The 15,425-nt window shown below is 37.1% G+C and overlaps 2 protein-coding genes and 2 pseudogenes across 4 annotated transcripts; all 4 read right to left on the bottom strand.

Moving 5' to 3' along the window:
* LOC18607242 lies at positions 124 to 2,596 on the bottom strand (annotated as a pseudogene).
* Positions 4,261 to 6,117, bottom strand: LOC18607240 (annotated as a pseudogene).
* LOC108660423 lies at positions 9,305 to 10,013 on the bottom strand. The gene has a single exon (XM_018114461.1). The coding sequence runs from the start codon at positions 9,863 to 9,865 to the stop codon at positions 9,500 to 9,502; it is 366 nt and encodes a 121-aa protein (XP_017969950.1). The 5' UTR covers positions 9,866 to 10,013; the 3' UTR covers positions 9,305 to 9,499.
* LOC18607239 (B3 domain-containing protein REM20) lies at positions 10,618 to 13,603 on the bottom strand. Of its 3 annotated transcripts, none has more exons than XM_018114680.1 (6): positions 13,348 to 13,603; positions 13,125 to 13,242; positions 12,048 to 12,564; positions 11,762 to 11,907; positions 11,024 to 11,354; positions 10,618 to 10,932 (listed from the first exon to the last, which is right to left on the bottom strand). In XM_018114680.1, the coding sequence occupies exons 2-6, from the start codon at positions 13,188 to 13,190 to the stop codon at positions 10,748 to 10,750; spliced, it is 1,245 nt and encodes a 414-aa protein (XP_017970169.1). In that variant the 5' UTR covers positions 13,191 to 13,242; positions 13,348 to 13,603; the 3' UTR covers positions 10,618 to 10,747. The 3 variants fall into 3 exon arrangements, with proteins under 3 accessions (XP_017970169.1, XP_017970170.1, XP_007041354.2); XM_018114681.1 differs by having other exon boundaries at positions 13,328 to 13,599; XM_007041292.2 differs by having other exon boundaries at positions 10,786 to 10,913.

Genomic DNA, 15,425 nt, shown 5'->3' with positions numbered 1-15,425 from the left:
AGTAATTGATTTGACAGTCCTTTTTGGCAGACATTTGCATTCAACATAATTGAATTGCGAACCAAGCAATTTGGAAACCGAAGGCAACCTTTTTCTTTCTTTTTTCCATTGCTTAATATTGAATCATCCATAGAGCATGGAAGGCAACCGTGGGGTAAGCGTAACCTCTAATGGTGTAGCTTTAGGAACAGTTAATCCAGGGGTTTCACTCATGTCGATTGCTGTGTCCGAGACTGTGCCCCATTCGAATCCATGAAGCAGCCGAGCCAATGCCAAGTGCATGACCTGCAGCGCAAAAGAGATACCCGGACAAATCCTTCTACCAGAACCAAATGGTATAAACTCAAAGTTCTGATCCGTCAGATCTAAGTTAGCATGGTCACTGAGGAACCTCTCAGGCAGGAATTCGGAAGGCTTTTGCCAAATGCTGGGGTCACGCTGCAACTTCCACAGGTTAACCAAAAGGCGAGTACCTGCCGGAACGTGAAAACCAGCTATTGTGCAGTCCTCCATGGCTTCTCTTGGTACTGATAGAGGCACCGCTGGGTGTAACCACAATGTTTCCTTGACAATGGCTTGCAAGTACACCGAGTTGTTTATGTCTGACTCTTCCACTTTCCTATGCTTTCCAACATGGATGTCAAGTTCATCTTGGGCCCTTTTTAGCACGTGGCGGTTGTTCAATAGCAAGGAGAGTGCCCATGTAAGTGTGATCACATTGGTATCATTGCCACCCAAGATAAGACTCTGCAATCAGCATTCCCTAATCAAATGTTATTTGTTTTCTGATTGATGCTTCAACAATTTTGAGAAAAGGAAAATGAAATTGAGGGTAAGGGTAATGTTAATTAATTTACTCTTGTTATAGATATTTAGTTATGTTACATCCCTTATAGCAAGAGCAATTAACTGATGACTGATGATTAGAACTTCCATAAGGTCTAGATTTCTGCAATTTACTCTTGTTACAGATATTTAGTTATGTTAAATCCTTTTAATTGCTTGATTCAACTGTCCTTAACATGAATAGCCATTGAAACTTATATTTTGATGGTAAGTGAAAAGACTGGGAGAGTCATCATCAGTCTTATAGTTTAGCCAGAGTAATACAAACTGATGTTGTATAGTATTTTGTTTTCAGCTGGCTTTTTTGCATGCCAAGCTTCAGGAAGGGCACCTGGACCAAGTCTCTCATAGTCCCTTCCTTTTTGTGTACATAGGGGATTTCACCCTGATTTAATGGAAATACTTTTAATCTTCAAAAAAAAAATACAAACTGATGTTATGAAAATGATGCCTATTATTCTGATTGCAGCTGGATTAACAAGAACATACCAGGCGAGTAGCCTTGATGGTAGTATCTGCCTCTTGAGTTGGAATGTTGCCATCATCCATGACCGACAACATGACATCAATGAAATCTTGTTCCCCTTTGATGCTCTTCCGGAGCCTCCTTCTGCGGTGCTCATTTACCAAGCTTCCAAGCACAAGATCCAACTCCTTTGCTGTCTTCTTTATATTGCTTATGCGCCCCATCACAACAGCCAGCCAACCAAGAAAAGGAACCGCGTCCGAAACCAAGAATAACCCTGCCAGGTAAAAGAAATCACCCATGGCCTTTTGGCATCGCCTGGATTCATCATCACAGCATCCTTCAATACCAGAATATCTTTTTCCAGCAACCGTACTCACTATGATGTTCATTGCCAAGTCCCCAATCCTTTCCTTCATTTCCACCACAGCAAGGCTTCCGCTTTTCACAGATTGCTCATATAAGTCCTTTACAAAACAATTGATTTCTGTGTCCCGGACATGCTTGAGTAACTCGAGCCGGCGACTAGAGAGGAGCTCAACCGTTGCCAGTTTCCTTATGTTGCGCCAATATGGTCAACAAGGAGCAAAGCCCAACATGCCATGGTCATACCCCAAGAGCTTTATGACTAAAGATTTTGGACGTGTAGGGAAGACCCTATCATTGGTTGTGAAACATTCTTTTGCAACTTCACTGTTACTAACAACAAGAGCTTGATGAATTCCAAGACGGACCAAGAAGGCAGGTCCATACTGGTCAGCCATGTCTCCAAATGTTCTATGTAGCAGCTGATGTTTTCCAAGGAGATGAAGGTGACCGAGAAAGGGTAATGCTCCTGCTGGCTCTGGTGGTCTCCTCCGCCGTTTCTGCTTGCCTTTAACAAGGATGGTAACCACAAATATGCTGACGATTATGGTGAAAAGAATTGCAAAAAAACTTTGTTTTTGCAATTGTTTGTAGGATTCCATTGTGAGCCTTCACTGAAATGTACCAATGTGCAAGATTCACAGTGATTCTTTCTGATAGTGAAAATATTGTGGATCTGTAGCAAATTATTGCTAAAAAAAGGTTTTCCTTGACTAAAAAAATCTCGAATAAAAACAAAATTGGAGATGTTAATTCAAGCTCGGCAAGTTCAAGCCATATACTACTATTTAATTTAATAATACGAGGTCCAATAGCTACTATACCTTTCACTTACAATTGAACTTTCCTAGCAATATTCGGAACTACCCTTTTCTGTCCTTTTTGCTTCTTTTTTGCTACACAACTACCCTGTGGCATCCATCCCCTATGTCCTCTACCCTTTCAAGAATGAAATCTTTATGAACATTTTATACTATGAGCTCCTAATTTTTTCCACAGGGATGGATTATGCAGTGGAGGAAGGTAGCAGTGACAACATTTCAAGGATCAGTCAGTTAGAGTAGTGAGTCAGACGTGGCAGATTTGAAGGCTAGAAAGCACCGTTCAACTTGCAATACCTTTACTTTCAGCTGGAAAATGAGGAACAGTCTAACTGAATTAGCTGATAGGATGAATCAATAGTAATTAGCTGATAGGCTAAAAGCATAAGCATTTAGCATAAATAATATACCTAATGAGTGAACATGTGGTATCCACGAAGCCAGTACATTTTCTTGCTTTAACTAATACCCATAGAGCTTGGAAGGTAGCCTTGCAATAGGGTATAACCTCGGGGCCTTCACTCACGTAGCCGAGCCAATGCTAAGTGCAGGACTTGAAGCTGCAAAAGAGATACCTGGACATATCCTTATTCTACCAGAAGCAAATGGTATATACTCGAAATCTTGTCCCCCTTGCATCAAAATTTGTATTGTTCATTAAGGAACCTGTGAGGCTGGAAGTCTGAAAGGCTTTTGCCAAAGTCTGGGGTCATGCTGCAGCTTCCATATGTTATCAACTGTTGGAATATTTTGCAAAATGAAATAAAGAATTAAAAGAATTTATCGATTAAATTCGATGAAATAGTCAATTAAGTGAAAAATTATGAAGGGTAGTCGACTAACATGATGTACGGAAAAATTGAAAGATTCTAAAAATAAGTTAAGAAATAGTCAATTAACGGTAAACAGCTAGCCCGAAAGTTGTAGAAAATTATAGCAAAAAGAAGTTAATAAATAGTCAATTAAAGTAACAATTTAACTGATTTTAACAAGGAAGTGCCTGCACATAAACTTCCATTTATGATTGTTTTTGACTCCATACATCTTTTCTTTTTGTTGAAGCAAGGGAATTAAAGTCCTAACAACACTATCTTATTCCAAACTCAATTAATTAAAGCTTTCATGAAGAATGGATTGAATTCCTTACTAACTCAAAATTGACTAAACATCTGCTTTATATACGCTTTTCTATGCACAATCACCTCAACAATTGACTAAAGTTAAGATTATTGATCTGCTTGTTGAATATATGCACCAAAGGCCCATATATAATTAGTGGGTAGGTGTGTGTTTACTTTAATTCAATCTCTAACTGTAAATTAACAAACGAAGAAGACCCATTTTTTTTTCTTTTGCATTTCTTACTAGAAACCAAGTGGAAGTATAGTTACCAAGGAAACAGGATATTGACAAGCATTTTCATGGAAAATGACTTAAAGATTATTGCTTAGTAAGTTCCCAATGCGACATGAACGCCTGCCTTTACACTAGGCAGGCAGAAACAAAAGCAAACGTTCGTAAGGGATCAGAGCGTGCCTAAAGAGATAACCCATAATCATAAAGTCGTCAGGACAATGTCCCGAATCACCCGGCATCCCTTCTCAAAGAAAGCAAGGAAAGCACAACTCCGGAAATACTAGAACAGATAAGGTGTCTCAGCTCAAAGCAACCTAAACTAGCTAGACAACTAAACAGAAGATCAACACCCAAATACAGATATAATCGGAAGCAAACATAATTTATTAGTTCAGATAACCCAAAATAAGGGTATTTTGCACTAATATGCCATCCTTATTGATCAAAATGTATGGAAGAAAATGGAGTCAACATGCGGCCCCTTGGGAAGCAATGATTTCTCTCTCCAGCGTTGATCAACACGCATAGAGATTGGAAGATAACCTTGGGGTAACTGTGACCTCCAATGGTGTAGCTTTAGGGAGAGTTAGTGCAGGGCTTTCAGTCATGTCGACTCGTTTATCTGAGACCGTCCCCAATTCGAATCCATGAATCAGCCGAGCCAATGTTTAGTGCAGGATTTGGAGCGCAAAAGTGACACCTGGACAGATCCTTCTCCCAGAACCGAACGGTATAAACTCAAAATCCTGACCCCTCACATCAAACTTGGTATGTTCATTAAGGAACCGCTAGGGCACAAATTCTGAAGGCTTTTCCCAGACGTTGGGGTCTCGCATCATCTTCCACAGGTTGACAACAAGGCGAGTGCCTGCTGGCACATGGAAACCCGCTACGGTACAGTCCTCCATGGCTTCTCGTGGTGCTGAGAGGGGCGCGGCTGGGTATAATCTCAATGCTTCCTTAAAAATGGCATGCAAGTATGGGAGGTTTTTCATGTCTGACTCCTCCACTTGCCGATCCCTTCCTACCTGGGTTTCAAGTTCATCCTGAGCCTTCTTTAGCGCATGGCGGTTGTTCAATAGCAAGGAGAGTGCCCATGTAAGTGTAAGCACAGTGGTGTCGTTTCCACCTAAGAGAAGACTCTGCAATCAAATTTGCATGATCATCAGCATAGTTTTGTTTCATTGTGAAGGCCAAAGAGGAAAATTTGCCAAGTCTGCATGTGCAGCTAGACTTCTTTGTGCCCAGATTCTCCTTTGGCATTTCGCTTCTGAATCAAAATAGCTAATTAATGAAAATTTTATCAGAATTTGGTCATCAACATGTACCTGACAAGTGACAAGTAGCCTTGATAGTAATATCTGCAGTTGAAGTCTTGCCATCATCCAAGATAGACAGCATGACATCGATGAAGTCTTTGTCGCCTTTGGTATCTCCTGCGAGCCTCCTTTCGCGATGTTCATTCACCCAGCTTCCAAGCACATAATCCAACTCCTTTGCCGTCCTTTTGAATTTGCTTATGGTTCCCGTCAGAACATCAATCCAGCCAAGAACAGGAACTGCATCTGAAACCGTGAATAACCCCGCCAGGTAAAAGAATTCGTTCAAGGCCTTCTGGCATCGCTTGGATTCCTCGTCATTTCTTCCTTCAGGGCCGCCATATCTTTTTCCAGTCATCATCTTCACTATAACATTCATTGCCAAGTCCGCAAACTTCTCCCTCATTTGCACACAGCAACGCCCCCACTTTTCACAGATTCCTCGTATAACTCTTTAAGGAGATTGTTGATTTCTGCTTCCCGGACATGCTTGAGTAACTCGAGTCGACGATTAGAGAGAAGCTCAACCGTAGCAATTTTCCTTGTGTGGCGCCAGTAGGGTCCATAAGGAGCTGAACCCATCAAGGCATGGTTATAGCCCATAAGCTTCGTGGCTAAGGTTCTTGGGCGTGTGGGAAAGACCTTGTCGTAGGTAGTGAAGCATTCTTTTATAACTTCCCAGCCACTCACAACTAGTGCTCGATGGATTCCGAGGCTGATCAAGTAAGCAGGTCCATACTCGTCAGCCAAGGACCCAAGTTTTCTATGTATCAGCTGGTTCTTTCCAAAAAATGAAGGTGACCAAGCAGCGGCCTAGCTCCGGTGGTCGTTTTTGTTGTTTCTTGTTGCCTTTGACTCTGGCGATAGCCCCAAAGATGAAGATAACTGTAGCGAAAAGAAGTCGAAAAATTATCTGTTCTTGCAACTGTATGGAGAATTCCATAGTGATTAATTGAGATGGAACCGATTGCAAGGTTGAAACTGCAAATATCCTTTTGGAATTTATAGCAAAATGTATTGCTTGATTGAAACTGAAACGAGGAAAAAAATCGGGAACAAGGTAGCATCACATGTCAGACTTTATGTATAATAAATTTATACTAATCTAAAATAATAAGCATACGGGCTTTTTTATATATGATTTAACAACAAAAATAATACGTTAATTAGATTAATTGTAATGATTCACTGCATTAGAATTTTCTTCATCCTTTCTTACTTAACTTTTTAAAATTTAATATTATTGTAAACAAAAGAGGAGATTTAGCCTTAATCACCCACCATAAGACTTAGGGTTTTTTACAAAAATCTACACCTTTAAACTTGCATCTAATATTGAAATTTAATATCAAAAAATAATATTATCTCTTTATCAAGATTAAATTATTTTAATTTAATTTTGATAAAATACAAAAAAATAAATATAAATCCATGCTTTGAATTTTTTAAAAAAATCTAACGTCACCTACTTTTCAAATATGGAAAAAAAAATGAATGGACAAGGACAACGATGCCAAATTTCTCAGCTATATTCCCACGTTTTTCTATATGTTCTATTGGTTTCTTTTCTCCCCCTAGAAACCTCTGTGACGTAAATTTACATTCATTGCTGGCTCCTGTGGTCTTGGGTTGCTTGTCATGTTAGAATGGAATTGGCAAATAGTTTCTTCTTGCAATTATCCGGAACATGAGCCCCTCCCTCGGCTTCTATCCTTGAAGTTGCAGCATGAATCAAATTTGATGGCCTGAGAGTACTTTCTTTCTACCAACTTGGGGTTGTGGCTGAAGAAGGTATAGAACCAATATTGGTTCGAATTTTCTATATTTTGGCTGGTTTTTTGTCCCTTGGAAACGGCTGCCATGGCTGCCGGAGTACAAATGATGGATTAATATTAATATATATGATTAAACCAAGTCTAAACTGACTAAAATCCGATAACCACCGAAGCTACAGTAACTTTGAGAGAAAATGGTTCTTAATTCTTTAATCATATGTACTATATTGATCTTTGTTTATTGTTCCTAGAACAGTCTGCCAAATTTCTTTTCGTACATTATTGAAATCTGCAGTAAGAAATTAAGTTTTAGGTGTTCAAATTGGGATTGCAAAGACCTCAATTTTGTTCTGTGTGTGCCTAAAATTAATTTCGGCTACAAATGGCAATGTGCATGCATGAAAACTTGGAAAAAAAAGTGTCACAAGGTTTCCTGTATGAGTTTCTTTCGTTAATGATATTGACTATATAAGATAGCCATGGACCTAGACTTAAATGGATTTGATTGGTTCATTCAGACCATGATGAGTTGATGCATTTGGCTGTGTTCCAACATCATCAGGATCCTGATTGGTCGAGAGGAACCCATGCCAAGATATTTTCTTTAGTGGCCAAGAAAGATGGAAGAGCTTTTATTGATAGGCACAGTGAACCCAATGCTTGAACAAAAAACCCAAAAATGGGGTGGTGAAAACTACCCGGAAGCCATCTCTGCTGAAAATGAGCACCAACGATGGTGGGGGTCTGTTGACTCACACTTGAGAGCACAGCACACCCCTTTTTTGACTGCTTTTCAAGCCAATGGGTAGCCAATTTTGCCAGCCTTGTTTCATCTCTTACCAACAGCAACTTTGACTAGCAATTTGCTCTCTAAGCTTAATTGAGAAATCTCTCAAAAAGTGGGAGTGATCTTCCAATGCTGTAATTTATCCTGAAAGGAGGCATTCGTCGAGCCGCAATCTTGGCATCAGTTTCAAAGACTACATTTTCAAACTTTCCTCTTTAAAGCTGATTCTTCACCTTCTTTTCAAAGCTGTATTTTCAGCAACCAATACATCATCTGCTTTTAATTTCTTTTCCATGAGTTTCCCTTGGCAGTTCCCAGTTATCACACCTCGACTTTGAACCAAAAGCACCATCAAAATTTATTACTATGCAGCTTGATTCGGACAGCACCACTTCTTCTCTGCCCCTTTATTCTTTTTTTCTGGCTCAGCCAATATAGTGGGTTTCATTAATAATCGCTTAAAGCAGCAATGAGGTACAGGCAGGGTGCGATCACCCAGTTCTACCCGCATACAAATCAACATGAGATAGCTGGTAAAAACACCCAATAATATAGGCTAAGCTTTACAAAGAGTTTAACATAGATAATTGAGAGAAAAAGGCTGCCACCATGCTGAAAGCATAGCCTAGCTGTCAACTCCATGCTTTGTCCCTTTATTCTTACATGAGCAATTTTCAAAGATTGGATTTCTCCTCTTCAACTTTTAGCTAACTCACCTACTGTGGGGCTTATCCTAGCAATTGAATTAGGAACATTTGCTCAGGCTTCCCGTAAAAAACACCTTTGCACCAGCTTTTCCAAATTAAACCAACGAGCGCAAGCTACCTGAATCTTTGTCCTTATCTGCAAATTTTAGTGAACCCAATATTTCTAACAGCCAGCCATTAAAAGTTCTCACTTTTTCTTTGTCAAAATTGAGCCTAAAACAGCCTTCACCATCCTTCTCTTCTCCAGTCAGAAAGAAGGATCATGTGCTCCACCATTTCACTGTCTTTATTATAGGATACTGAGAATGGCCAAGCTAGTACCCTTTTCCTGTAGAAATTGTTACTAGTAAGCTGATGAATGTGTATACATGATTCTCCACAAGAAATTCTTTATTTTTTTGGGAACTTTCAATCCCCAAATCTCTTTTCAGACCTTGCTGTCAATGGAGTGAGCTGAAGAAGACTCTCTGACTACACATTTGTTCTGCTATGGCAGTATAACTAATTATTATAGATTGTGGAGAGGACCAATATAAGATTCAAAGTGCTTTTTTCTTGTAGTGGAAAAGAATGTTTGATTGAATAGATTTTTAACTAAGGAACTAGAAATTTTCTAAATAAGACAGTTCAAGATTGCATCACTAATTATGACCAGAGTGGCAATTCCCCTTTTTCTTTAGAGTTGGTGGACTGGTGGCAATTTCAAGTTATATAGTAACAATGGAAAAGAATTCTGCAAGGCTGTTTTGTTCACTTCTTGAAGAGTCATTTTGTTCTTCTTTTATTCGTTTTAGTCGTTGATGTCAGGAAAAAAATACATAGGTAATTACTTGTCTCCAACATAATTCGAATTGACAAGGATTAAACGGAAATTGTCTTTGTTATTTTATCTGATATAGTTTCAAAAATAGCAACCCGAGATACTTATTTGGTTTTGGAAATTGAAAACAAATCAAGTTCCACATCAATGGAGGAATGAAAGAAAATTAAAAGTGCAAGTTTGCTAAAGAAAAGCAGACATACATGAAAGAAGCAACTTAAAACTCTCTAAAATTCTCAATCAGCCTCTTCCAAAGATGCTTCAATTCGAAGAAGAACAAACCCCACAGCAACCCCGACGAGAACAAGGCCATTCATGATTGCTGCAATCCTGAAAATCTCACCAACTGCGTTGCAGGTTGAAGAGAGGGCACCGCCACCTTTTCCCTTCGATGGAGCTCTGAGTGAGCTCACAACCTTTGCAAAAGATTGCTCGGTGCAAACCGGCAGGCCTAGTGAGACCACATTGTTGTGAGCCTTTAGCCCACCGAAAGCATTCAGCCCTGATATGTACTTCACATTAACGCTCGTTCTCCTCCCGGGACTGATAACAGTGGCAGCAGCAAGTGTGACAGGGGAGAGTGTAGCTGAGGCTGTTGCCATTGCTATACAAAGAAAGAGAAGGCTTACAACTTATGGAAAACAAGAGTTGCAGAGAAATAAAAAATGGGGTTTAATTTGTATGTGGGGAGAGATGATGGATAAGGTACTGTGTGGTTATATGGTTGCGAAGCAGATTAGGTGAGCTTATAGCCTAGGGAGAGAACAAAGATTGTGCACCTTTAATTTCTGACCAAAAGAAATATGAGATACAAGGGGATGCCAATGAAGATTGGCCACTGACTGAAACCAATCTGCACCATTGGAATTGATTTACTTTCACTATCATTAAAGTAGAGTTTATTTGATCAATGCATATATGGACAGGGTAATTTTTTTCCATTTTGAGAAATTTTTATATTAAAGATACATACATTTTATCATTTAGTCGAATACGAAAATGTTAAATATAGTAATTTTTAACTTATCTTTCAAAGTTCACAAATTTTCTTTTATTTCCTGTCATAAACTCAATAACACAAATATTATAAGATATTCATTTATTGGATATGTAAGTATGTCTCATTATATTTTTCTTTGTTTAATATTGTTTATCAAATAAGCATAATTTTGATCATTATTTTTTAAATATCCTATAAAATTAAAATTTCAAAACGAATATACTTTGCATAGTTTGAAATTCAAAATTTGTAAATTTTACTTTTAAAAATTTTATAACTTTATAATTTTATTAAATTAATGATTAAAATTGACTTTATGTGACAAAAAATAAATAAATAACAAATATAATGAGATGAAAAGAATATTTAATCCAACATTTTGACCGTTTTTACGTAATATTTTTGAAATGACGCATCAGCCCAACCCATAGCCTTAAAAATGAAAAGTCGGGCCACCAAGCACTTAGGCCTTCCACTATGTGACCTACAAAAGCCCGCAATTAGACTTAGACAGTTCTTCATGGCCTTTTCGATGTTCTATATCAACTTTTTCGCAAGGGAGCTTAGAGACCAAACTCTGAAGTGTTGGTCTGTTTGATCCACGACCATGAGAATTCATGGTTAAACTAGAAGCATCTTGGACTTGATTGCTGTAATAAAGCGTTAAACCTTTACAAGAACGTATATCAGGTTGAATTCAAGGACATAAATCATGGTATTACACCTTAAATACAAACTATGTTTGAACTACTGGACGGACCTGGCAATGTCTTGTCGCTATGTTTCTTTTGGTAGTGCTTCAAGGTTGACTTCTGGGATTTGGTATGTTTCCCACGGATAATGTGAACTTTCATGAACTTGGGTTTTTGTTCATTTTCATTTTCAAGCAGGAATTCACAGATGCATACGTCACGCTCCTGATTGACTCTGTTTCGATTGCAGAAACTTCTCCATCCTATTATGCATGTTCGACGATCCTTCCATTTACGAACCTTTCCAATCTTTTTCCGATCATATGGGTCAAGAAACGTAATTTCCTGATTGTCCTCCAGAATCAGATCATAATCTCTTATCACAGTACTTGGAACATACTGAGATCCACACAAAGAATATAGCCAGAAGTTAGTAGAAAACATTCCGGACAAGCTAACTAGCATTCTTGGCATTGGAGCATGTGAAAACATAATATTGGAAAACAGAAAATCAAAGTAATGGAGAAATATCTAATAGCCAAGCAGCATTAATCAACACAGGGACAATTGTCGTAAAAGGTAACTATGTAAATAGTTTCTACTTTCTTAGTAGCAACATTACCAATCCCATATTCCCAATGTTAATAGCTTAAAATAAATGTACATTGAACGCGAGGAACATATTATAATTTTATTATGTAAATAGATTGGGGACTATCGAAGGTCCAGTGCTGTATTTCCTACAAGGACTTGCTCAACCTAAAATGTGGTCAAAGATAAGAAGGAACAAGAATAAAAGACCATACCAATTCATTTCCCCTCCCTAGTCTTCTCCTCGCCACAAAATAAGGATTCAATTCTTGGACATATCTCTCTGGATTAAGCTCCTCATATTCAACCTCCATAGAGGTAGTTTCTTCATCATTCACAGCAGCTAAACCCTCATGCAGCCCTAAACCGAATAAACTTGACGGTTATATTTTGGCACATAACAAACATGAATCATTTTATGATTTATGAGTGAAGGAAATGGCATGCATATGTCACAATTTCCCACACACACATGCACTCACATACAAAAATTATAGTTACCACTGTTTCTTTTATTGATCTTTCTCTGGCCTCTTCTATTGGTTAAAGTATCCAATACTTCTTCATTTTCCTCCTCTCTCTTCATCTCCAGGTCACTGTCTTCTCCTTCTTCCAGATAGCCATAATCATCATCATCATCATCATCATCCTCCATCTCCAGCACACTATCTTCTCCTTCTTCCTGATAGCCATAATCTTCTTCTTCATCATCTTCTTGTCCTTGTTCTTCCCCACTTTCTCCCTCCTCAACTAGATATGAAACATTCTTCTCACATCCATCAAACCCATATACTTTCACATCGAACACAGAACATCCAACATAACTGAAAACTAATATATCTTCTTCCTTTATGGAGTTATCATCAATGAATCTTCTCCAACCCTTCTCAAAAAACATCCTGCCATCACATTTGTTCAACTCCACATGCCTGCATTGCCCTTTGCAATTTCTAAGAGTGGCTGTTGCAGGCATAGGCATCAATCCATTTGAACACACAACAGCGGTAGGTGGGATGGACTACAATTACAAAATGCAGCTAGATATCAGGCATAAATCAATTAAGTAAGCAAAACAAAGTCAAGTAACAGAAACTGCATAAACATTTTCCTTCCTTTTCTTTTTACAATTCACTACCATGTGCCGTAAAGAAAATCTGTGTTTTTCTTTCTGACTTGCTAGCTAGTGCTTGTCTTCTGCAATGAGTGGAGAACTTAGGTCCACCGCATTGAAGCACCCTTACATCTATCTTTTTAAACCCCACAAAAAACAGTTGGGGAAAACCAAGGAACCCTGTCTATATTATCTTCTGACATGTCTTATACAAACTAGAGTCCAATAGTAACACATAACCACTATATCTCATCACATTATTGACATAATATTTTTTTTTTTGACCCATGAACCAAAAATGGTACAACCTCAACCTTTTTCAGATGTACAAGCCAAATGCAAAATGAAAGAACCAAAACCCGGAAAATGTCCAAAGAAAGTAAGAAACTTGAACAAGTTAAAGCTTGAACTAAAAGACCCAGATGACAAAAACTGAATCTTTGAGAGAGATATAGAGGAAGAGTTACCATTCTTTCAAAGCTGTATTTCGGGAGGTAAACTTTGAAGAAGTTCTTAGCTTCAAAGTTGGACATTTTCAAAGAAATCAGTGGAGTTGGTAGGATAGAGTTGTGAACAGAGCAAGAACTGCAAGGAAAACAAGCAGAATGACGAGCAAAATACAAGCTCCAGAGCGATGAAAGAAAGGTTAACAGAGCGATTGAGAGCTGACCCTTATGACAACTTATTTACCCAATTGCAGAAACCTAGTGTCACTCAGTTGTTGGTCGGAGTTGCATTGGTCCGGGCCTCGATTCTCTTTGGCTCCATCTCTACTTTTTTACTTCTTTCTTTTATATAATCTGTCCGTTTAATTATAGTGCACTCTCTCTCTCTTCCCTTTTCCCTCCATCTTTCCTTCTCTCCTCTGCCGTCGCCGGAACCGGTGTCGCGGCTCTGTGCCTACGCCCTTCTTTTCCCTCTCTCCTCCTCAGTCCTCTCCCTTCTCTTCTTTCCCCTGCATTCCTCGTTATTTTAATTTCGACGTCCACTAATGTCCAAAATAACCTCACAGACTTAAAAAAGTCCATCCGGATCCTATTAGTCACGTGTTGCCTCTAGCTAAATCAATTTGTTAATTTTTATATTAACAAAAAATGTCAGCAAAAACAAAATAAATAAAACAAACAAAAAAGAAGGAAAAAAAATTTAATCCAAATACTTTTCAGTCAAAGCTTAATAGAAAAATCCAATATGCTAACTCTAAAAGGCCAATTGTCAAGTAAATTAATTCTCAAACCCAAAAAAGTAATAAGGTTTTTTTTCTTCAAAAAAATACTCGTACAATTTATGGATATGAAGTCTGATTAGTGCATCGATAATGTTGGGTAATAAAGGAATAATCATGTTTTATTTCATAATATCAAAATTAATTATTTAATTCTATATTTGACAAGAATGAAAAATTATTTGATTTCAGAGACTATTAACTAGATTTGTTGCATCTTATCTCAGCTCTGTCACATTTCTTAGGCTATTAGACAATTCTATTGGTCTTTGACGACATTAAAGTTGTATTTGAATATTTCACTTAATGGTAAAAATTTGCAAACAAAAACATAAAATATGGTGGCGAAACGCAGAAGACTTTAATACTAATAAATAAATAAAATGTTAATCTTCTCTTATTTTAATTTTAAATATTATAAATATTTAAATATTTAACTCAATAATTAAATAAAAAAAATCTTAAATGTTATAGGTCTTATATTTAAAAAAAAAAAACAAATGTCCTAACTCTGAAAGTCAATGCGAGCACTATCTTGGGCCTTGGGATCCCATTCTCTAATGGGCCATTTTCTGTTCACTAGTTTCTTGAAAGCCCCCTGCCTGGATTAGACCACAAACTTTTTTCTTTTTTTTTTGCCATAGAATATAGACTATATTGATAGAGAGGGATAATGCACAGGTTTCTCAAGATTACAAAATTCACTCAGGAAAAAAAGAGAGAAGGTCTAAACCCCTTTATGCAATATAAAAAATAAATTTAAAGAAAAAAAAATTCAATTAACCAAATCCAAAATTCAAATTAATTTTTTTTTGCTTAAAAGTGTATGGATCAGACTAAGCAAATTGATTGTAATGATTCTTAAAAGTAATTATTTATATACCATAGGACGTTGTATAAAACCGGAATGAAGCTTAACAAATCAATATTAAAATAAATAAAAAGTTTAGTTGTGCAATCAAAATTTAATTTTTCATGAGAAGCATTTTGACAATAAATCTTGAATGCATTTTAAGTCAACATGCGAGATTGCATCATTATTAAAAGATAAAATTGGGTCAACACAAATCCTAGCTGACCATATAATAATAATAATAATAATAATAATAATAATAATAAATCGAGATGTTAGAGTTTAAAAATGTTGGATTATAACCTCAAGCCGAATCTTTTGTTTGTCTTTTTCTTGTACTTTAAAGTGTTGGACTTAGGACAAAGGTTATAATGTATCATGCCATTGTGCAAAGCAAAAAGCCAGATTTTTACTTTCTTTATTCGTAAACCAACGAAGAAGACCCTTTAATAGATCTATGAGTGAATATTTACAGCAGGAATTAAGGTGTTTTTAATATTAAAATAATAATTTTGATATTCATATGAAAATCTATTAAATATTAAATCACATAAAATTAATTAAATTTTAAAACTCAGAATACGTTATCTGCTACCAAGACATGTGATAAATATATTGAATAAATAAAAAAAGCATTATTAATAAAATTAAAAAAGAAAAATAATAAAACAGTTCAATCGTGGCCTACTT

This window comes from Theobroma cacao, chromosome 2, assembly GCF_000208745.1.
Source record: "Theobroma cacao cultivar B97-61/B2 chromosome 2, Criollo_cocoa_genome_V2, whole genome shotgun sequence".
In the NCBI taxonomy this organism is placed as follows: Eukaryota; Viridiplantae; Streptophyta; class Magnoliopsida; order Malvales; family Malvaceae; genus Theobroma; species Theobroma cacao.
This window is presented reverse-complemented; position numbering and strand designations above follow the sequence as displayed.